The 23,082-nt window shown below is 47.1% G+C and overlaps 1 protein-coding gene across 2 annotated transcripts in view; it reads left to right on the forward strand.

Moving 5' to 3' along the window:
- The window catches only part of WDFY4 (WDFY family member 4), a 1,018,342-nt gene that overhangs the window by 985,190 nt on the left and 10,070 nt on the right, over window positions 1-23,082 (forward strand). For both annotated transcript variants that reach the window (XM_078642707.1, XM_078642708.1), the window contains one exon: window positions 19,610-19,721. In XM_078642707.1, the coding sequence (XP_078498833.1) occupies window positions 19,610-19,721 (112 nt within the window). The remainder of the gene's footprint in view (window positions 1-19,609; window positions 19,722-23,082) is intronic.

The raw sequence follows: 23,082 nt of genomic DNA on the forward strand, positions 1-23,082 counted from the left end.
AATGTATTTTACTTAGGAAAGTGTTGTCTGCTAGTTGAGGATTTCCCTACAATAGGAGCAACTAAGAACTAAGGGGCTTCCCAAACCTGTGTGTCTGGACAGATGTGCTGATAAGGGGTGTTACCCTGAAACCGGGCCCAGGATGCTTGTTTCTGGTCCAGGGAAGACCTGGCTTGGCAGCACGGACTGGACTGTTCCCACAATTAACAGGGTCAAGACTGATTTCCATATGGCTGGGTCTGAACTGGGGTGGCGAAGTGAGCTAAACAACAATGATGGATTCAACCCAGATGTGTGACTGGGGGTGAGTGTCTGAAACGTTTCAATGCTCTGTCCATCATCTCCTTGTGTTTGCTTTGTATGGACATAGAGCCATGTTCTCATCAGTTATGGGAATACGTATTGCAGCGCTCTGCAGAGGTGTGGGGTCTAGCGACTTTCCCCATCACCGTGTGGGCATATGCTCTGCAGTTATGCTTTCCCTACAATGTAGCCGTGAGGGTGGCTGTTAGGTCTTGTGACCTTCCCCATCACACCAGGTATGCAGACGGTGAGATCTCCATTATGAGTATATGGGTTACCTTGTGGCAATCCCTCTTTGGAGGGGTTGGGTCTTGCAGCCTTCCTAAAAAAGTGTGTATCCATATCTCCCTGCCCCAATGCCTGTATACAATGCCAGAGCCTGTGTCTTCACATTCCCTGTGCCATTGTGTCCAAGACTCAGATTCTTTGCCCAGGCCCCCATCACAGTATCAGTGCATGTGTCAACTTGCCCCTGTGTTTGCACATCCATGCTCCACTCTCCATTTCTGTATTTTCCCTTCTATGGCTGTGCCTCTGTCCCACTTTCAGTTTCTTTCTGCTCTTTGTTTCATTTCTCCAGTGTTGTTCTACTCATCTGCCTGCTTCCTTAGCACCTGCTTCCTTCTATCTATGTCCCATTGCCTGTTCTCTTGTCTTTGTATTTCAGTGTGTCTCTGATTCAATCTGCATTTCCTTGCTTCGTTGCTAATGTTTCAATGCCCCAGTGTCCATGTTTCTCTCTCCGTTTATTTGTCTCCTATTTTCAGAACATGTTTCTCATCCCCAGTGTTCGTCTGTGCCAGTCCCCACATTACTGTCTTTTTCTTCTTGTCCTAGTGTCTCCCAGCATTAGAGTCTGTGTCTCCTAGTCCCAGTTTACATGTCCCCTAATGTTTGCTTTTCCAAGTTTGTCCATGTATCCCACTCCTAGTATTATTGTGAAAAGAAATTAAATAAAATGTACATAGTGCACACATATCCTAAGCAGTGGTTCTTAACCTTTTGACTTCTGAGCACCCCCACTTAATCTTTACCGTGACCCCTATTGAATCATTTTTGGAATCCGTGGACCCCCACTCTGTGGTTGCTAGAGCTGTGGACTCCAGCCTAAACATTTTTGATGATTTGAACCCCAAAAAAGTAAACAAAAAATAGAGAAACAAACAGTCATCAAACAAGTAAGCAAATGATTGTTATTTTTAAGTTCACAAACAAATAAACAAACAAACAAAAAAAATAATAAATATATATATATATATATATTGCTCCTCGTTGCACTAAATGCGGGGCACTCTCGTTACGGGTGCCGATATCGCGGTTGTGCTCCGCATAATAATAGCGCTCCAAAATCCTCTCTGATTAAAGAAAGAAAGACGGCACTCACAGGGCTTAAAATATCATTCAGAGGCGTTTATTCAGCAGACGCGTTTTCGGAATGTCTTCCTTCGTCAGTGTAATTCATTTAAAACGCTAATTGCCGCCATTTTTAAACTTTGTGCCTAATACATGGAAATAGACAACGGGCTAATGCACGGAAAAGACGCGCCATCTTTAAAGAGGCAATCTCAATTACAGGCTTCAAAATGCATTCCAAATTATACATATCAGAAATAATCTCCGCATCACAGTGTAAAAAGTTTTTACATGAAATATTTGAAGTCCAACGTAATATAATCACAATCTCGCCGTGGATCGGCAATGGCAGCTTTAAAAATAAAGCTGCACAGGAAAAAAGCCCTCAATTCCCCACAGTTTTACCATGTATTCGCTGATCTAGACATGTTCTTTAAGCAATGCAGATAATCAAAAAGCGAGTCATAACAATACTCATCTCTCAAACTGTCCACACAAAATACAACAGAATAATCCAAATATATCAATTTCCTAAATGAACAGTTAATTCCTCCCCCCCATTCAATCCGTTAGGGGATTTAGTTTGCAAGTCGATTATGTAACATGATTCCAACCTCTCACATTTGGCACACAATCTAGGCTAAAGTATCGTAACAGGTCCCTGTTACTGCTATGTTTGATAGCAAAACAGTCTTGAATTTCTGATCCATTTCAGCTCGTTCATACCCTCTTGGGCAGCCACTCTCTAATATTATTGCAAATAATCTCCATGACATGCGAATATGTGAGGTCCTGTTTTGGGCTAAAAATTTTATACATGTTGCATGCAACTTGATCAAAACATTTCTGTGCAAAATGTCTGTGATAGACTCACACATCACCCACATTAAACATTTTTTTTAAGGAAAACGGTATTTGAAAAAATCTGTTTAAAAGTTATTGGAGGCCATCAGGGCACAACTCTGCAGAACAGAGCTTGCTCTATCAAGGGGCCAAAACCAACACAAGGAGCTCAAGGGGGAAAGGTATTAAGAAGGAGGAGGCAGCCCCCCACTCAGTCAGTATTCAACAATAAATACCTCCTCCAACTGACACCAACATATCAAATGTACCTGGAGTCGAGTTGCTCAAAATGTCATACTCTAACTCAAAAAGTGTATACTTAACACTAATCAACAGGTCATGGTGTGTGTACTACAAAGTCTACTCCGGTCGTATCTAATTCCCACTATAAACTTAAAGTGAAAAAATGTGAGGACAAAGAGAGAGCGCCTCACGGTAGTAACACCCGAGGGGGTTCCTGGCCTGGAATTGCCAGTTTACCCACTTCTCATCATTGGTCGCTCTCTCCTTGTTGTGGCAAAACAAACAAAGAAAAACACCCAAATAATTATAACAATTTTTTTTAATAAGTGTCAACTAATGTGGAGTGCCATACATGTGGTCTAACCCACCACTCATCTCTATCAAAAACTAACAAAAGTGAGTGTGTGCATCTAAAACCCCATCAATGGCCAGAGCACTAGCCACCGCAATTAAAATGTGGACCCACTTGCTAGCTCTAATAACTTTATTCTGCTGCTGCAAGTAGTCCAAATTAAAAATGGTTTCAAATTATACCATACTTAAATGATGCCAACATGTTTCATTGCTGTTACTTTAGCAAATTCGTCAGGGCAGGTTTGGGGTTTCTAATTTGGGTTTTGTTTTTCTTAATTCAGACGACCTGATGGCTGCCCGAAAGTAGCATACCAGCAACCATCAGTACTTTGAAGGTGGCGTGTCAACAGATCACGCGCTCGCAGGCGATACAAGTTGCATAAATGTGACCGCTATCGGCTCTGCTCGATGCCAAATGCTCTATCAAGGGGCCCCCTGAAAGGGTGGGGACCTGAGCCAGAGCCCACTTTGCCCATGCCTTAAATCGTCTCTGTCTCTGTGACACACTCTCAGAGGTTGTGTCTGCCTATATCCGTCTCAGGCGCGTGCTCCTATCACAATGTCTGTGTGTCCCGGCCCCAGTGACAACGCATCTGTATCCCAGCGCCTGTGCCTCCTTGTCTGTATCAGCTTGCTTCACGATGGGGGTTGTGCCAGGGCTCGCATGTGTGCCACCAGCTGCCTGTGCCATGACAGCTATCAGGGTGTGAAAGTGTGTCAACGTGTGCAACACACACACCGTCGATAGGCGGGACCTGCTATCACTGCTGGAGCTCCTGTGAAACCTTCTGTGTGAGCGCTGTGCATTATGGGAAAGCCATGCCTGCACGTGCCGAGGACAGGCTTTTGCTATTATTGAGGGGTGCTGTACTAATTCAAAGGCAGGATGAGGGAACCAGGTGGGGTTTTTAGTAATAAAAGGCAATTCCTAGAACTGGCCCGGCCCCAGTAAGGGCCAGGCTCCCTTCGGAGTCCTTACTTTAATTTAAAGGCCATGCAGATGAGCTTAGGTCAGGTTTTTGTTACTGATAATGCCGCCAAAGATTTTTGGAGTTCCATAACACTGAGCTGGTCATTTGGAGACTGTCATGTAATGTTGCAGGGCTGCATAAATGACCACAGGAAACTGTGTTGTGGAAGTACGCTATATTTATTAAGCAATACAGCAATAGGAGCGCCGAGCCGATGCGCTCGTCCTCCGGCTTTCGCGCTCTCTCCACAAGCTGCGCACGCAGCCCCAAAATGGCCGCCGGCACGTCGCGTCATTACGCAACGTACAACCACTAGAGCGCTTCTCTACATATCGACCTTTTTTCCAAACAGTGAAACTTTTGTAACTTACAGTCCGTCGCTCATATCGAAGTCTTGAAACCGGGATGGTCTCATTACTGTCCTACCACTCCGGGTACATCTCACCGGGGCAGGCGTGGTCTCCCTCTCTTGGGTCTCTGCATCACCACCGGCATTGCTCGGCGCGATTGCACTCTCCGCTGTCCTCCTCATGCTCGTTCCCTTCGCTGCTCTCTGGCTGTTGTTGTTGCCTAGTCCTTCACTCATTTCTCTCTTACTCGAATCCATGTCCTCATCATTTCGTTCCTGCTCAGTGTCGGGTTCTTCCTCCTCTCCTAACTCTGAGCCCGCTAGACTCCACTGTAGTACTTTGTTGCACCTTGCCATGCGGTCCTGAGACCATACATTTCCATCACTCAACAAGGCTGCTCTGTCGTACACCTCTTTGACTTGCAAGGGTTTGCTGTACTTACTGTCCCCCTTCCTTTGCAACGTCGCCAGCTTAACTCGCACCCATTCGCCTTCTTCTAGCCCAGTGTCTTTCACGTTCCTACGCCTGTTGTAATGTTTGGCATATATTTCCTGTGCCTTCTTCAAGTTTGCCTGGACCACTGCAGGAGACCACTTGCTCGTTATGTTTTTTTTTTCCATGCTCTGTTGTCCTTTGTGAAGGGTGGAGAAGTGTGGCTCACTGGTTAGAGGAGGCAGACCTGGAAGCAGAGGTCAGCCTGGGACCAGGGTTCAATTCCCGGCTCGGCGGGGTCTTGAGTCCTAAAATGTCCATGGACTCGACAATTCTCGCTCCGGTGCCTACTCGATTCATGGGTTCACACTCTGCGACTCTGGGCAATAGCTTGCTTAATCTCCACAATGGCTCCTCGCGGCGGGATGCCTGGCTTTCACCTTGCGGATACCCTGCCGGGGTTATCTCACAGGGGAATACCAGGACGGGTTCCCTAAGCAAGCGCTTAGAAACCGCTTGGTGATTTGCGCTATATAAATTCCGGTACAAGGGGTCTCGGCCCCTCAATATCTGGAAGGGACTATATCCCGTCCCGGTGGGGGTGATGCGGTACGCCCAAACCATGTGCCATATTTCCTTTTCCCAGTCTTTGTTGCTTGATATCGCAGCCTGAACTGACCCCATCACTACTCGGTTGAAACGTTCCACCAACCCATTTCCTGCAGGGTGATATATCGAAGTGTGTTTGGAGAGAATGCCATTTCTTTCCATGAAACTGCTCCACTTGTCAGAGGTAAATTGGGGGCCATTGTCACTCAAGATGGTTTTCGGGATGCCTTCTCTCACAAACGTGTCGGTCAAGAATTTCAATATTGTCTCTGTGTCCATGTTCTCCTCCACCATCAATTCGGGCCACTTCGAGTATCTGTCGATGAGTACGCATATGTACCTTTGAACTCCTTGTCCGTCTAGGATTGGGCCCAAAATGTCTATGGACAGATCTTCCCACGGGTTCTGTGGGGGGTCAAATTTCCCCAATGCTGGTCTCAGGGGTTTTAGTGTCTTGTCCGCTCCCTGGCATTGCAGGCACTCCCTTACATGCCTTTCGGTCCGTAGGTCCATGCCTGACCACCAGTAATTTTGCTTGGTACGCGACTTCATTTTTCCTATCCCCAGATGGCCCTCATGGAGTATGGTTAGTAGATTGTGAATTATGCCTGTTGGAGGGATGACCTTGTCTCCTCTGTAAACGAAAACTCCTTGATCGCCCACTGATAGTTCCTCTCTGACTTCATAGTACGGTCTTAACTCCTCCTTAATGTGTCTTTTGTTGGGCCATCCCTTCGTGATGTGTGTTGTCACTTCCTGCAAAGTGACGTCCTCCTTGTAGGCCTCGCTCCATTCTTGGTTACTGATAACCCTTTCCTGATCATCCATCAGGGCCACCATTTCTTCTTCTCCTGCTTGGTCTGTCTCTTCCGGTTCCATGGCCGCCGCTCTGCTTAAGTAGTCTGCCACTCTGTTCCTGCTGCCAGGAATGTACTCAACGTCATATCTAAATTCCAGTAGTTTTAATGTCATCTTTGAAATCCTGGGCGTAGCACTCGCATGTCCACTTGACCTTAGTACCTTGACCAAAGGTTTGTGGTCCGTCCTAATTGGAATCGTGTGCCCCACAGGAATTGTCTGAACCTTGTTGTCGCCCATACGACCGCCAGCATTTCCTTTTCGATGACACTATATTTTCTTTCTGTGTCACTCAACGTGCGTGAGGCAAAACTAAGGGTTTCCATCACTCCTTGCCCGCGATCTTGCATCAAGACCGCGCCCAACCCCTTGTCGCTGGCGTCCGTTGTAAGTATTGTTCTGCTTTGAGGGTCGTATCCCTTGAGTGGTATGGCTCCCACAACGTCTTGTTTGATGACCTCAAATTCTCTTTGTGCCTCCTCTGTCTAGCAAAACGCCGAGCTCTCTCTCGTCAGCCTCCTCAGGTGGTGTGTCTTTGTCGCGAAATGCTGGACGAACTTACTATGGTATTCGGCCATTCCAAGAAATTACCTCACTTCCTCTTTACTGGTGGGTGGTGGCTCTCCACAGATTGCTTTCACATTTTCAGTCTTTTGCGTGATGCCCTGCACCCCGATCTCATGCCCGAGGTAGGTCACAGATTCCATGCCCAGCCGGCACTTTGCCCACTCTGCCGTGAGTCCCTTAGTCTCTAAGACTTTCAGTACTTTGTTTAGCTTCACATCGTGGTCTAACTTGTCTCGACCCATCACCAGAATGTCATCCTGGAAATACTGGATGCCATCCATGTTCTTAAACAGCTGGTGCATTAGTTTTTGGAACACCGCCGCCGCCGATGCGAGGCCGAACGGCATGCGCTTGAATTGGTAGCACCCGAAGGGAGTGATGAACGACGTCAAACTTCTGCTCTCCGGGTGTAAGGCAATCTGGTGATATGCTGAGGTCAAGTCTATGGTTGAGTACCACTTGATTCCTCGCGTTTTGGCTAGCATCTCTTCGATCCTTGGCAAGGGGAACTTTTCCACGACAATATTTTTATTCAATTCTCGCAGGTCAACACATAGCCTGACCTTCCCACTGGGCTTCATGACGACTACCAATGGCGCCAACCATTCAGCGCACGTGATGGGTTCAATGATCCCCTTCCTTTCGAGCTCTTGCAGTTCTTCTTGCACTGCCTCTTTCACTGCCAGTGGTATGTTTCTCACCTTGTGAGATACTGGCACGGCTTCCTCTTTGAGTACTATCTTGTGGGCAAATTTTTCTAGTTTTCCTACTGTGCCTCCAAATACTTTGGGGAAATCTCTTTTCCACCTGTCCAGGTCTGGCCACGCCTCAGGTTCTGTGAGCAGTATCTGTTCTTTTCCACCTGGATTCAACTTGATGCCCAGGTCGCCCTGGTCTAGCCACCCCAGTACAGATGGTCCCCTTTCCGATATGTACAGCTTACAATGTGCGCTGCATCCTCTGAATTCAAACTTTAGCGGCCTGAATCCTAACATGGGTATGCGATCTCCATTGTACGTGACTGGCCGGATGTCTAGTCGTTCCAGGTCTGGGCCCAGGTGTGGCTTGAATGTTTCGTTCCATACCGCTCTCTGGACTATGGTGTAGGGCGAACCAGTGTCTGCCACTATGCTTATTGGCACTCCTCCGATCGTCATGTCCAGCACCGGCTTGGTTGACCTTTTGTTGTCTACGCTTAGTACTTGGTCGTAGATGCAAAGTACGGTGTCAACATCTTCATCTGCGCTCTCCTCTCGGTCCTCTTGATCTTGCTCAATGTATTTCACCACGCTTCTGGATGATTTCCTACGGCACACCTTTTCGTAGTGCCCCACGATTCCGCAGTACATACATTTGGCTCGGAATGCCAGGCACTTCCGGTTATGCGCTTCATGGGACCAGCTCCCACATCTATAACAGGCGTTCTTCTTGTTACCCGTCTGTTTCTCCGGGGGTCTCGGGTTGCCTTGCCACTTGTGTGGTCCCTTCAACGAGGATCCCTTGTTTCTGTAGTCCTTGCGAGGCTCTTCATCTTCCACCCTATTGACCATCGGGCTGACCGTTGTTTCTCTCTTCGCCGCCTCTGCGCACTTTCGCGCCAATTCTGCCCTCTTTACTATCACCATTACCTCCTTTAGCGAGACGTCGCCTCTCGCCCACAGCTTATCCTGCACGGCGGTGCTCGTGGTATGCATCACAATCTGATCCTTGATGAATTCATCTTGGAACGTATCATATTTGCATGTGGCTGCCAATTTTCTCAGCGCCGCCACGTACTCTTCCACTGATTCCCCTGGTCGTTGCTTCCTTTGTTGGAAATTAAACATGTCAATTGATACACACACCGCTGGTTTATAGTGATCATTCAGGTCGTCGATAGCGTGCGCATACACATCATCATCTGTGCTCCCTCGTTGTTTAGGCACCAGGTTCTTGAAGATTCTGAGCCCCTCCGGGCCTAGATTATGTAACAGAATCCGCTTCTTCCTCTTACTGGTGAACTTTTCATCATTTTCATCTTCAAGCACTTCAATGAAATTGTCAATATAGTATCTCCAATCTTCCCACTTCATGAGGGGTTCCCCCGGTTTGGGTAAGAATTGTACAGGAGCTGTCGCGAACGCCGCCTGTGCACACATACTTTTTTTTTTCTTTTGCAGAGTTTTATATAGCGCGAACTAGAACCAAACCGAATCAGTTATCAGAGCGCTTTACATAGCACCAGTTACGTTACATGAGGACACACTTTCATTTTAGGCACGGGGAGATTAAGTGATTTGCCCAGAATCACAGGGGGTTTTTGGCGTCGTTACCGAGACTCGAACCCAGATCCCCAGGTCCGAGGTCGAGCGCCTTAGCCGTTAGGCCAACCCCTTAGGCCAATCCTTTCCCGCCGTTCTGTGGGTGGCGTGCCGCTGTAACTGTTAGGACTGCCTTGAGCGCTGTCTCTTTCTTGTTTCTCCAAATGCGACTAGGGGCTTCCGGTGGCTGCCCCTTCACTCCTCCCTGAGGTAGCCAGCTCTGACACTCTATGTGGCTGGTTCACTCGGCCTCTGGTCGTCCTGGCCTCCTGCGTGCCTCCTATTTATTTCCCTCCTGCTGCGCACTTGCTGGGTGCGGCGGGGGCACTGTGGGCTCTGCCGCGCTCCTAAATGCTGTTTGCCTGCGTGGTTTCTTACTTGCGAACCTCCGCGTGGTGGTTGTCCATGGGGCTGGGTCAGTAGGGCAATTGCTTCTGTCTCCTGTGTTCTCTGCTGACTTTCCAGTGTTTTCTCGTGGTCTTTCTGCTAATCCCAAACCCTCGTCGCCATTGTAATGTTGCAGGGCTGCATAAATGACCACAGGAAACTGTGTTGTGGATGTACGCTATCTTTATTAAGCAATACAGCAATAGGAGCGCCGAGCCGATGCGCTCGTCCTCCAGCTTTCGCGCTCTCTCCACAAGCTGCGCGCGCAGCCCCAAAATGGCCGCCGGCACATCGCGTCATTACGCGACGTGCAACCACTAGAGCGCTTCTCTACATGTCAGACCATTCTTAGTAAATACCACAATTCGGCTATGGCAGGGGTCTTCAAACTGTGGGGTGCGACCCCCAGGGGGGCCGTGGAGTAATGCAAAGGAGGTCACGCCTTCACAGTTACACTTCTACCCAGGCCCAAGGGCTTCAGCCCCCCTCCTCCCTCATCGTGTGTTTCAGCCAGGCTGCTGCTGCAGTAAATCTCGAGCTGCTGGGGGCTCGGCTGGGCAGTGTCTGGAGTCATCTCCAGCCGCCTGCGTTTTTCATAGGTCTTTAAAGACCATTTGCATATTTACATGCCTTTGTAATCTGGTTACAGAGGCTTAGTTTTTTTCCTGGTTCCAGTACCCCCTGGGCCCCCACTCTGCCTGTTCCTTACATTTGTATTTTACAATTACTGCTGTACTGTGAGAATGCATTTAATGAAAAGTAATATAAAGTAGGGTTTCCAAAAGAAAAATGCCTACATTTTTTTTGTTTAAAGAGCCTGGAAAGACCTCCTCTTGACACTTAATAGACTTTTAAATACAAAAGTATGTATGCATTCCTTGTGTGACTTTTGTTACTTTTTTCTCTTTGTCAGTCATGGATCATTGAGGCAGCCCTAGAACACAATTAAAAGTGCTTTCTATTTATATTTGCTGTTCAAAGTATGCACAGATAAGTGCTGAAAATACAGCTTTAGGTGACTGCTTAATTTTGTACCGACTGGGCCATCAAAGTAATCTTGCTGGAAACCCTAACCATAGGACTGTAAGTTTGTTGCAGGATCAGCACATTATTTATTTCCTTCACCCTTGATTAATGCCGCAATAGTTTTACTTAGATCTTAAACCCTACGCCACCGTCAATAACATGATGAGTTTCTTCTAGTCTCTGGGAATGCACCCTGCATTTAGACAACTCGCTCCTCATTCTCGCCCTTCACTTTCACGTTCACCCTGCACTCACACTGATCACCATGCACTCACACCATTCACCCACTCACCCTGCACTCACAATGATCACTCTGCACTCACAATGCACTTGTGCTGTTCACCCTGTACCTCACCCTGCAGTCACACGAGTACACTACTCATCTTGCACTCCTCTGACACCTCACTCACCTGTCCCCCTCAGTGCTCAATATGCAACTCACTCAAACAAGCCAATCAGTAATCATACATTCATTCGTCCCATTCTGAACTTGCATTCTCACCTAAATTCATACGCCACCTCACTCACCTTGCAGTCACTCCTCTTACCCTACTTTCGCACTGTTGCATCGCTCACCGTGCACTCACATGGGCACTCTTGTCACCCACACAGTGTGCAAAGGGTTAATGTGCCTGCTACAAAGAACGTGTACCATGCAGATCACAGAACCGAGTGTGAGTAAACTGAGTAGCGCTATAAAAAAATGAAATGTTTGTCAGAAAGGTGCTATACAGAGATGAGGTGCATTGTTGGTGAGTGGCAGTGAAGGAATTCATGGAGAAGGAGGGAACGTGGGTGGGGCACCAAAAAAGACTGTTGCACCGTGTACGACCAGTGTTAGGACCAGCCCTGGCTGGGAGTGTTAGTCCCCTCCGGATTTCTGATCTAGTGACTCCCCTGCTTTTAGCTATTATTATCATTTACATTTGTAGTGTGCTACTGTTACCAAAAGATGTCCTGGGGTTAATAACCATCTGCTGCCTGTAGGCAAATGAGAAACACAGAAGGAGAAGGAGAACCTGCCAAATGGGGTAACCTACAGAGCATAGAGAAAGGTTTTTATATCTTCCTAAAGGATAATAGATTCTTGGTGGAGCGAAGCAAAGGAGGGTGCAAGTTCCATAAATGCGCGGCCTGCACCAAAACAGCGAGATAGACAACTCATGCCTTCTTGAATTAGGGAATAATAAGCTGAGTGGCACAGGCCGAGAGGAGCATACGGGTCCGGCCCGTATGCTTGGTGAGGAGAGATGAGGATGAGAGAGGACAGCAAGGGAGTGAGAGAATTCGATTGAAAAGGTCAGGGATGAGGAGAAATGTGAATTGCCATTGAGAAGTGTGGACACGCAAGAAGTGAGTGTGAGCCAAAGGTGAGGGCTTCTGTTAGAACAAAGGGGAGATGTGAAAGTTGAATGGGGGGACTGGGGAATGAGAAGTGCTGAGGGGCACAGGTGGTGACAGGGCCATTGAGGCCATGAGATAAATGCGAGAGACTGTTCGCGATGAGGGCAGTGAAAAGAGAGAATGGCAAGAGGTGATTAAAGGTGAAATGAGGGGTTGAATGGGGAGAGTTCAGAAGTTGTAAAAAGGGGTGAAAGAAAATGGCCTCCAAAGTGAGAGAGGGATCCGGGGTTAGGAGAGGAGAGAGAGGTGGAAGAGAGGGGGTTAGAGGAAAGCTGCATGGGTAAACTGCTTAACTCTGCACAAAACCGCCAGGTTTTTAAGGGACCCCTGCTTCTCCTGGCTAGGGCCAGGTGAGCGTTTAATGTGGCAGCACGTATTCCTGCGGAGTGGAAGCCCCTTCTCAAAGGTTGACTAGAAATCTTTCTGATGTTAATTGCTGTATTTTGGTTATAAATGGGTACTGATGGGGTGAACTCTTTCCTCAGTGTTACTGTGTGTAAAAAATGTCAAAATAAAGAAGCAATGCTATCCCAAATTACGGGGCATCACATAACATTACTTACATTTTCTTCCCACACAATTTAGTCAAGCCTGTCGCGTAGTTTGGTCCTCACTTGCCTCATAATTCTAATAGCCCTGCCTACAGGTTTAGATGTTTTTGTCAGGTGGGGGTCCTTACGCCTCAAAATGTTGACAGGGGGGTCTCGGCATCCAAAAGTTTGAAGACCTCTGGGCTATGGCATTGATGTAATCGTAGTTTTGGCATTACAGTGAATTTAGAAATAAGTGGAAAGTAGCGTGCAGAAATGTTATTTTCCCACGTTTTTTTCCACACTTAAGTGGGTATAGTTAATATAAGAATCTTGCTAATAGCTACAGTGGCATTACTGTGTTTTCATTCGGTAATACCACATATCTCTAAATAGAGAGATCGTGTTATGGGTGCACTTTGCACTTCCATCACAACTTTATACTACCTAACCTTTTCTAAATGAAGGCCTCAAAATATCCTGGTCTGTCTCACAGTGCGTGTACGCATGACACACGTTTTAAACCAGCTACAGGGCTGGGTTAGCACGCTGAGTGTGCCAACAATGGTCGAATGCCCAAATCATTTCATTTGCAAATACAGAGCAACGATTTTGTGACTGGAAACTCACAATTCGTAATGCACAAAAGTGCATAGAATTATTATTCAGAATCACAAAGTAAGCATCGCAAACCGCAAGGGGCCTTTCGCCCCCTGTACAGTTAGAAGTGTAGCGTACAGGGCAGGCTTTAGCACTGTTGGCGCCCGGTGCTACAATCTTATTCGGCGCCCCCCCCTCCATCCCCCATGACCTCCTCCTCGTATTACCTCAGTTCCACTCGCAAAAGTGCCCTAACTCTTGCCACAGCCCCTCTCTCACATGCCTTGCATTTGTTTTAAAGCGCTGGTAAGGGCTGGCTTTAATAATCCATTCAGCTGTCCACATAAAATACAGATCAGTTCTTTGCAGCAGGCATATTAACCCTCTGTGCTACTTTATGGCGAGTCAAAACTGCCACACAAAACCCTGATCTCCCTCTCTAGCAGGAACATTAATCACGAGTTATCTTGACATTTTTATTGCTGCCTGACAACTGGATGCACAAGGAAAACTGAGGCAGGTGCTTTTAAATCGTAAATTATTGCTCAACACAGCACCCACCCTGATGTCAGCGACCCCCCTCACACCTCCACCTTGGATCAGTGCCTAGTGCGGCTGCACCTGTCACACCACCCTGAAGCCAGCTCTGGTAGTGTAAAACTCGTTGGAAACAGTGGAATCGCAAGAGCCTGCTGAAAACAGAGACTGTTGGCAAAGTGTAAGCCATCAAAGTCTGCCACTTTACACTCTGCTTGTGCATGCTGCTGAGATCAGGAGGTCCAGAGAGTGGTTCCACCGGCCACTGTTTGCTACCACAATACGTCACGGTTTGCGAATGCGAATGCCAGTACTGAGGCCCTTTGTCCCATGCAGGCACCCATCCCAGCAGTAGTAATCAGATTCCATCTTCATTACAAGCCATGAGTTGAAAAGATTTAAACTTGTTGTGGTGCCAGGGCTTTGATCATCCCTTGCACCCCACATGGAGAGGCTGATTATAGTGTAATGCACAAATTGAACTGTGGCCAGCCTCTGTTGTGCGTCGCACCCCAAATCCTTTCAGCTCTGAACCGATTGGGTCGGTCTAGTCTGTAATGATGTTGCAGGCTCCTGGTACCAGGTAAAGCAGCCCTTTTTCAAAGATGGAGACCCAAAGGAATGCATTTTTGATCTTTGTAACAAAAGTCATTATTTTAATAGGTATTTCTTTCCATCCCCCCTCACATTACTCCTAATCTTAATACATGGTCCAGAGGAAGCGAACTTCAAGATTTTCATTAAAAGACAATTGTCACTGGGTTGACTCTCTGTTCAAGTAATTGTCTTTCCTGAATATAATAATATTTCCTTTCCTTGTCCATTGCATAGAGACATCCCAGGGATTATCAACCTTTTCCAAACAATGTGCACACTTATCTGCTCTATGAAAACCCTGAGCACCATCTCCAGTGGAAGCATCGCAATGTGTTAGTGCTTGGGAGGGACAGTCCACTTTATTCCTTCATTCCTGTCTCCACAGCAACATCCCTACTTCTCTTTACAGACGTCAACGAGAAATGGCTACATGGTCAAGAAAACCCTTGGAAACAAGTTACACCAATGTGGCCTAACGGCTAGGCCGGTCGAGCTCGGAGCTGGGGAACTGGGTTTGAGTCTCGGCAGGGATGCTCAACATTCTGTGATTCTGGACAAATCACTTAATCTCCCAGTGCCTAACAAAAATGAATGTGTCTGTCTGTAACGTAACTGGTGCTCATGTAAAGTGCTCTGATACCTTCGGGTCTAGTTGGCGTTATTATAAAACTCCCAAAAAAATGTGGGAGAGGGGTTCACTTCTGAAACTAAGGCTAGGGTATACATTGTACTGTAGCATTTATATAGAGCATCATACTCCTGCCAGGGTCACGAGGCGCTGCGATTTACATCAGGGCCATAGGCACATTCATCAGAGTGCATGGTTGAAGGAGTGTTTGTATTGGATTGGGCTATGTGTGAAGAGGGTGTATGAGGTTTGGAGACATGCTGTACACATGATCTGGCAGTGGCACTGTGCTTAAGCATGCAAGGTTGAGAAAAAGTGCAGGAATAGATAATTAGTGCATACCGACACCGACCCAATTGTGGCATTCATTATAATATAGGCGTTATACACATGGGAATCATCCAAATTTTAGAGCTCTCTGGAGTTCAAGAAGGTTGACAATAATTCTTATCCTTTCTGGAAGAGATTTCCATATATTAGCCGTTTTGATTGGGAGGGAGTCCCCACTTCCACTTCCCTCCAAAAAAGGAGACTTGTTGAAGGAGGGTCCAAATAAGCATCCAAATAGGCCAACCTCGATCGAAGTGCTCTGGTTTGATACTGAAAGAAAAAAAACATGATTGATTGATGGCACGATAAGCTACGTGCATCACCTTTAACCTTTTCAGCGCGACCGCGATTCCCCCTCCGGTGCTGGGCCCTAATAAAAACGGGCGTGGTCATGACGGAACGGTTCCGTCATGAGCACAACTCAACCGTAGCTCATGACGGAACCGTTCCGTCATGAGCATCGAAGGGGTTAAGCTGATCCATCTTCCCACAGGTAGCTAATGTAGAGACTGAAGAGCAGGTACATGTGTCATTTGATACTGCAGTTGAGGAGTTGTCTCACAATCGCAAGGTGGTTTTCAGTAGTTTTTAAATCACATGGTTGGATGATATATTTACCATTGGCATAGTCCAGCTGGAAGAGTACTAGACTGACTGTGGTTTGTATCTTTTGGTGGACTTCAAGGAAAGAGTTTATATAGGCATCTCTTTGTGTAAAAGTATCCTTTTGTAACCTGGTCCACTTGAAGGATCAGCGGGAAGAGGTTTGAATCCGTGTTCATGTCTAGATTCCTCACTTGGAGTGTCGGGTTAGGGGGGTCCGTGCCCAAGCTCCTTTGGCCAGAAGGTTGCTAGTAGCTAAATAGTATCTCGGTTTTTGATGTGTTTTGTTTGAGGTATTTCATTCACACAGGCGCAGCACGTGCAGGTAAGAGTGGGGGACAGGGTGGTGGGGATTCGTCATACGACAACAATGGTATTCTTTTTTAAATTTAAGTTTCCCTTATTGTCGTATGCCGAGTTCCTCCCCCCCCCCCCCTCCGGCCCCACCGCTCCAAAGGAGAACTTCTTCAGATGTTTTGGATGCTCCACAGGTCATACACGGATCCTGTTTGGTGCACAGGCACAGACGATGCAGCAGACTGAGAGGGAGACGTAGTCAGGCCCAAACGAAGTCCAGCAAAGTCCAAAGTGCCCAGACAGTTGAAGTGCAGTGGTTTCAGTTCTGAATCTTGTCCATGATGAATCTAAGGTCCTACAACCAGGTAAGCCCTTAAGTACCCACGGGAGAGGGATGGAAAGATTCAGGGTACCCTCTCAGGGGAGGGTCTGGACAGGGAAAGGTTACTCCTATGTCCTTTTAACTAGTCCAGAGCGGGAGCCGACGTCTCCCCGGACTGGTTTGAACTGGACTATGCACAGGGACACCAAATGTGCCCCTCATGCAGACTTTCAGTCGCTGGCAACCACACCCACCCAGCCCTAATACACTAAATACATGCCTGGGAGGTGGTCACAGCTCCTTGTGGCAGGTTGCCTATTGTTCTGCCCTCCCCTGCTCAAGTCTGGCTCAGCAGCAGGAGAGCAGAAATGTGTCTCTGGTCGGCTTATACCATTTTTTGCTGTCTGGGACTAGAAGACTGGTACCGGGGACCCCAGGAGCTCCCCAGGATGCTTCTGAGGGGTGGAATCATACCTCCATCACCAGTTACTTGTGTGGGGGTATGATTCCAACATGTTTGACACAAAACACAATAGGGTTTGTTTCAGCTGTTTTAGAGTTGGTCATCACATGGCCGCATAATGCCCCTCAATATATAGTATATGGCTGCTTCACTGACAACCCGGGAGAATGGACTCCGTAGGCTGCAGGGGAGTCCAGCTCATGCAGGGGCACCCTCTCACTTAGAACCAAGCACCCTGCCCTCAGGATTATGAAGGTCAGCTATAGGGATGACTTATAGGTTTTAAGTGCAGTGACCCATAGATATAGTAAACCTATATCTTAAGTAAGTGGTCCTTGCACAGACTTACACAGGCTGCAATGGCAGTCCTGTAGTTCCATTTTGAATGGTCTCCCATGGATGGCATAATACATGCTGCAGCCCATGGGGGACCTATGGGGGTACCTATGCCCTAGGTACATGGGTACCTTATACTAGGGACTGACATGGGTACCCCAGTATCCAATCTGGGGTGTACCTAAGTACAAGCATAACAGTTGTAAGGAGAAAGCAGATAGACTGGTGTCCTGATTAGCAGGATCCCAGTCAGACTAGTCTAAACAGCATCACATCAAGCTAAAAATTGGGGTAACCATAAGAAGCAAATCCTACTTTTCTACAAGGTAGGTAAACGAGGCCAGCGAGAAGCAAGATGGTGCCTTCCAGATACCGCAGTATGTGATGTAGCAAGCCACCCAGAAATGGGTATAGTGCAGTAAAATATGATCCTCAGTCACAATTGGATACCTATGGGGTCTACCCAGCATCGTAGTTGGTTGGGGCTACCCAGGTTGAGCCTCAGCCCCACAGAACATACTGCATGGGGTCAACCTGGAAACAGAAGTGCTGCACCTTATGGTAAACCACCCTACCCACATGAAAAGAAGGTCACTTGGAGGTATTTTTATTTACACAACTGAAATGTCACTAATGTCATCAAAGGACATGGGATGAGCCTAACCTCCTATGCGGACGACACGCAGTTGGTATTGGCCATCAAAGGGGATGGAGGACAGGTGGCACAAATTTTTAAAAATGGATTGCTTGAAATAGGAGAATGGATGGCTACAAACTGCCTCAAGCTCAACTCAGAAAAAACTGAGGTAGTTATTTTTGGACCTCTTCTACCAGCTTGGCCATCATGCTGGTGGCCAGCAGCCTTCGGTATACCTCCCAGTCCAACAGCCAAAGTCAGGAACCTGGGAGTTATTTTCGACGAAGGACTCAACTTCATGGACCATGCAAATAAAGTTGCAACCACGGCCCATTACAAACTCAGAATGATTAGAAAAATTCGCCCCTTTCTTCCGGAGGCAGCGACTAAAACACTGGTCAGCTCCCTAGTTTTGTCGTCCCTCGATTACTGTAACGGTCTGTTCCTAAATGCCCAGGTCAGGGTCACAAGGAAGTTACAGTCAATACAGAACGCTGCAGCACGTCTGCTCTCTGGGACGCTCAAATTTGAGGCCATATCCGAAACATAAAGGACTACCATTGGCTGACGATTCAAAATAGAATAAAGTTCAAATCCTTATGTATAGTCTATAAGGCACTCAACAATCAAGGACCTCACTTTCTCAAGGATCAATTGAAACCCTACACACCCTGTAGACAGCTTAGTTCCTCTACCTCAAACCAACTAGTGATCCCACGATCCAAAACAGTGTCTTGGGGTGATTGCCGCTTTTTAGTGGCAGCACCCAAACTATGGAATACTCTCCCTCAAAACATCAGGACGAGCCCTTCACTTTTTCAGTTCCTCAAACTTTTAAAGACATGGCTGTTTGACCAATAAGACTATCTATTCTCTCACTAGTTTTCACACTGACTTCAAGTATGCGAATTGCTAGCTCCGAGACGCCTGCGGGTATTCGTTGCGCTCTATAAATGTCAAAAATAAAATAAATAAATAAATAAAACAACTAAGTTAAGTGTTATCTTCAGGGCTCCAACAAATAGGAGTAATGTATTACAGCAAACTCCTCTGAACTAATGAGATAAAACCACACAAACCAGTGTTGTATTACCCAAATGTATGCAAGTTACTTTGTATGTTCTTATCAGGTACTAGGATTGTTTTTCTGCTGGTGCAATGTCTCTCTTCTGCCTCAGTTTTCTTCTCTTGCTTTATGTCTGGTTACTCTCTGTCTCTTGGTCTATCTCTGCTGATGGCAACCATCAATTTCTTCTTTGTGGACTTGATCTCTGTCCACCATCACATTGAAAAGCAGTCACAGTTACCAGAATTCACTTATGTTGGTTTGTTTCTGGCTACTCTGTTTGCGCTTTAATTGACAAGACTCTGTTACTAGCTGATCTTGTCTAAAAGCGTATTCCATGCTTTTTGTGCCACAGTTGATTTCTTGTGATAGCATCATTATTCGTCAGCTTAACCTCTGATCATTTGGACAGAATCACTGCCTTTGCACAGCCATCTACTTTTACAAAGGTTATCTTTCTGGAAGTTATGAACTGCGAGGTGTGTCAACCGGCATTTGGATCTGCAAACATTTGGTACTCCGACTTATATCTAACTTTTTACGTGTTCTTGTTACTTCGAACTGTGACAGTCCTCTTTTGGTCAAGTTGAGTATCACCGACCTCTAGCTTAAAGTGCATAGGATCTAACAATACGGTCAGTAATGGTGTCTCTGCTCTTTTAGCTTTGGCGAATGAAGTCTGGACAGAATCATGAAGTGTCTTCACGGGGCATTAATTCTGCATCGAACCCAGACAACAAAGCTACTGCGGAAGTGCATCAGAAGTGCAGGAGAGGTAATATTTATTTATTTGCTGTTTTTAGGTGGTGCTCTTGCTGATGAGATGCTGCTTAATGGCATTAAGAAGGGGGGGGTAAGAGAGATTACAGGTGAGGTTGTAGCTATCTAAATGGATGCATCCTCTGGCCTCTCCTGAAGCCAAGATGGGCTGGTTCGAGGTGAAGAGGAATCGAGTTCCAGAAGAGGCTCATGCACTCAGCCTTCTTCTCAAACAAGTCTGCATCTCACTAGATGCTGGCAAGGTGTTTTTGGAGGGGAGAGGTAAAGATGGAACCTGTACATGAGCATCCACGTATACAAGGCACAGAATTTAGGATTGGGTAGGAGGTTGTTGAGAAACATCAGGTTATGCTCGATTAAGAGGTGTGCCACAATACCTTGCACTCTTTGTAGCATCAAAACTGTCGTATCTGATAGGACTGTCAACTTTGTTGTGGGAGTTCATTCTGGTTAAGCCGACACAAGGACAATGGTGATCTCTGTGGCGGGAGGGCCTGCACCAGCTTCCACGAAAGGCACAATTTAGAGGAGGCAGTTTTGGTGACATTGTTCACCTGAGGCAATCAGCGAACACGTTTATGGTAGAAAAAATGGCTGGTAGGTGATCAGCACAGCACCAAATTGGCTATCAGTGTGTGGCAAGAGACTTGAGGTACTATAGCACCCACCGCACGTAGTTTATTAGTAGATAGAACTACCAGAGCAGACAACAGAAACAGGTCCTGTAGGAGCCAGAGTGTCTCAGCAAGTGTCAAGCACAGAATGCTAGGGACACTCCAGAGCACACACTCTTTTCCAAGTGTAGACCTTTACACCAAAGATCAATAAATACAAGGTAAACTGAAAACAATAAACAACACATTCTACACCATGTTGTAGTGATGACATTTGATGGTAAAGCAAAGTAAAATAATGTGTAAATATTGTTGTCTTTCTCAAAAGAATTTGCCTTTCATCCGGCTCAGTTACAGATTATCAGAATAGGGACTTTATACTCATCTCTGACTTGCCTATGGATAGGAAGGTCCTGGTTTGTGATAGTGATCAGTTTTACATGTCTTCTCTTCCCCTTTCAAGATGACAAAATCAGAATATGAAGCCAATAGGTTTTCATCGCAATTGGTCACTCTGCAGGACTCATCCTCACGGCCAGGGTTTCAAGCAAAGACCATTACTGTTCAGTATTGAGAATGTTCAGCCTACTCCTCTGCAACCTCCTATTCCTCTCCAGCAACCATGAGACCAGTAAAGACAACTCTGAAGCGAAGAACTGAGCATTGTTACTGAAGTCCCTGCTCATGCCCAGGGATTCAACATTGGTCACTCTTCTTTAATGTTTTCTGCTTCAGGTGCTCATCTCATTTGTTGGCTTTTAGAAGCTACTAACCTGGGGCATCAGGCACCGTATAAGCTGAATAAACACAGTGCAGCCCCTGACCTCTGGTCTTGTGCACCGCTTCCCCATCTCTGCCGCATAGCTCCCTTGACTGAGACCGCGATCAGCATCAACGATCCAGTCACCACTGCTGCCTGTTCACTCCTGCTGCGCGGAGTCTGATTCCTATTGGCATTTAACTTTTGGGATTTAACTTTAATCTGATTCCTGTTGGAATTTATCTTTTAACATTGTCTTGTGGTTGTTTAGCCTCTATTTGGTTACTTGGACTTTCTTATGTGTTTGTTTTTCGTGCCCCGCCCACCCACCGTGTTCCTGCTTTACGCCCGCCCAGCACTGTTCCCGCTTTCCGCCTTCCTGCCTCCCTTACAGCCCCTCCCACCTCCCAGGACTTCATATGGAAGCCATTGAAAGGCTGCATCGATGGTGTGCTTAAGGCACGCAAAAGGCAAGGCCGCATGCGCCTGTCCACGCCTGTACCGCGGCCAGAGCTAGGACCCCCGGCTTACCCGTTGATACATTTCCCAGGAATTCCTGAACCTGATCCCCGGACATGAAACAACAGCTGCTTCGCATACTCGCCACATCTACCAAAGGACCCTTCTACTGCTTACACTGCAGCTTCTCCTGCAACACAGCCCCAGAAGAATCCCATGCCACTCTCACTCAGAAGACCACGACAACCAGGAACCGCTTAAATGCATCTTGATCAATGCCTGCTCCCTCTGCAACCATGCCAGGGAAATCTGGGACACAATCATCACCCTATCCCCGGACATCACCTTCATCACCAAAACATAGCTCAACCCCTCCTTGAACCCCCAACATCACCAACGCCACTCCCGTCGGCTTCAAGATGATAAACCGAGACTGCACCGGCCAACACAGCAGGGGCATCTCTATGATCTTCAGCTAACCATCCGATGCTCCATCACCAACAACAACCCAACGCCTCGTATGGAACACCTCAACTCACATCTACAAAGCAACGCCAAGACCATGATAAGAGGCACCCTCACCTACAGACCCTCGGGACCCCGACCACCCTTCTGCGAAGACATCTCCAACCTCATCCATCCTTGCCATCAATTCCCTCCACTACGTCCTGCTCAGTGACCTCAATTTCCACGTCAACGACCTCAACTCTACCATCCTCCTGGACAACCTCAACAACATTGGCCTCACCCAACTGGTCACCAAACCGAGGCATAAAGCTGGACACACACTCAATGCCATCTTCATCTCCAGCTACAGAATCAAATTCAGCCACTTCACAGAACTCACCTGGACCAACCACGCCATCTTGCACTTCACCATCTCTGACATCCAGCCCCCCACTGCCAATCACCACAGCACCCCCCACTGCAGCTAGGGCAAGGTAACCAAGACTCTATGGACACAAGCCCTCTGTGTCACACACCCCGAAACTTCAGCGGAACTTGACCTGGCCGTCCAGAACTTCACCACCTGCATCAAGAAATGTGCCAACAGAGTTGCCCAACTCAACCCACTCAAAACCAACAAAACCTCAAAACAAGTACGCTTGTACACCCCAGAGCTCAGAAGCACTAAGTGCAACTGCTACTGACTCGAGAAATGCTGGCATTCTACCAAGAACCCCTCGGACAGAGCCGCCTACCAAGCAGCCCTAAGCAACTACCAACTAAGCATAAAGGAAGCTAAGAGAGCAGCCATCATCGCCCGCATCAACACCGGAGCCAACCCCACAAAGGAACTCTTCAAAATTGTCCACAATCTCAACGGCGGACTCCTAGCTCTGCACCTCACGCTAGTTCCAACAAATCCTGGTCCTGAACAATACTCCCCAGTGCCAGCCCTTGCGTGACACCTCTGTGCTTCAGATCGATACAGATTACTACAAGTGGGGGTGCGCCAGGCAATGAAGTCCAGTAGACTGTAAGTAGTATCAAAAAATCATTTATTTCAAATTGAGTTATTT

This window comes from Lissotriton helveticus, chromosome 5_1 (assembly GCF_964261635.1).
Source record: "Lissotriton helveticus chromosome 5_1, aLisHel1.1, whole genome shotgun sequence".
Lineage (NCBI taxonomy): Eukaryota > Metazoa > Chordata > Amphibia > Caudata > Salamandridae > Lissotriton > Lissotriton helveticus.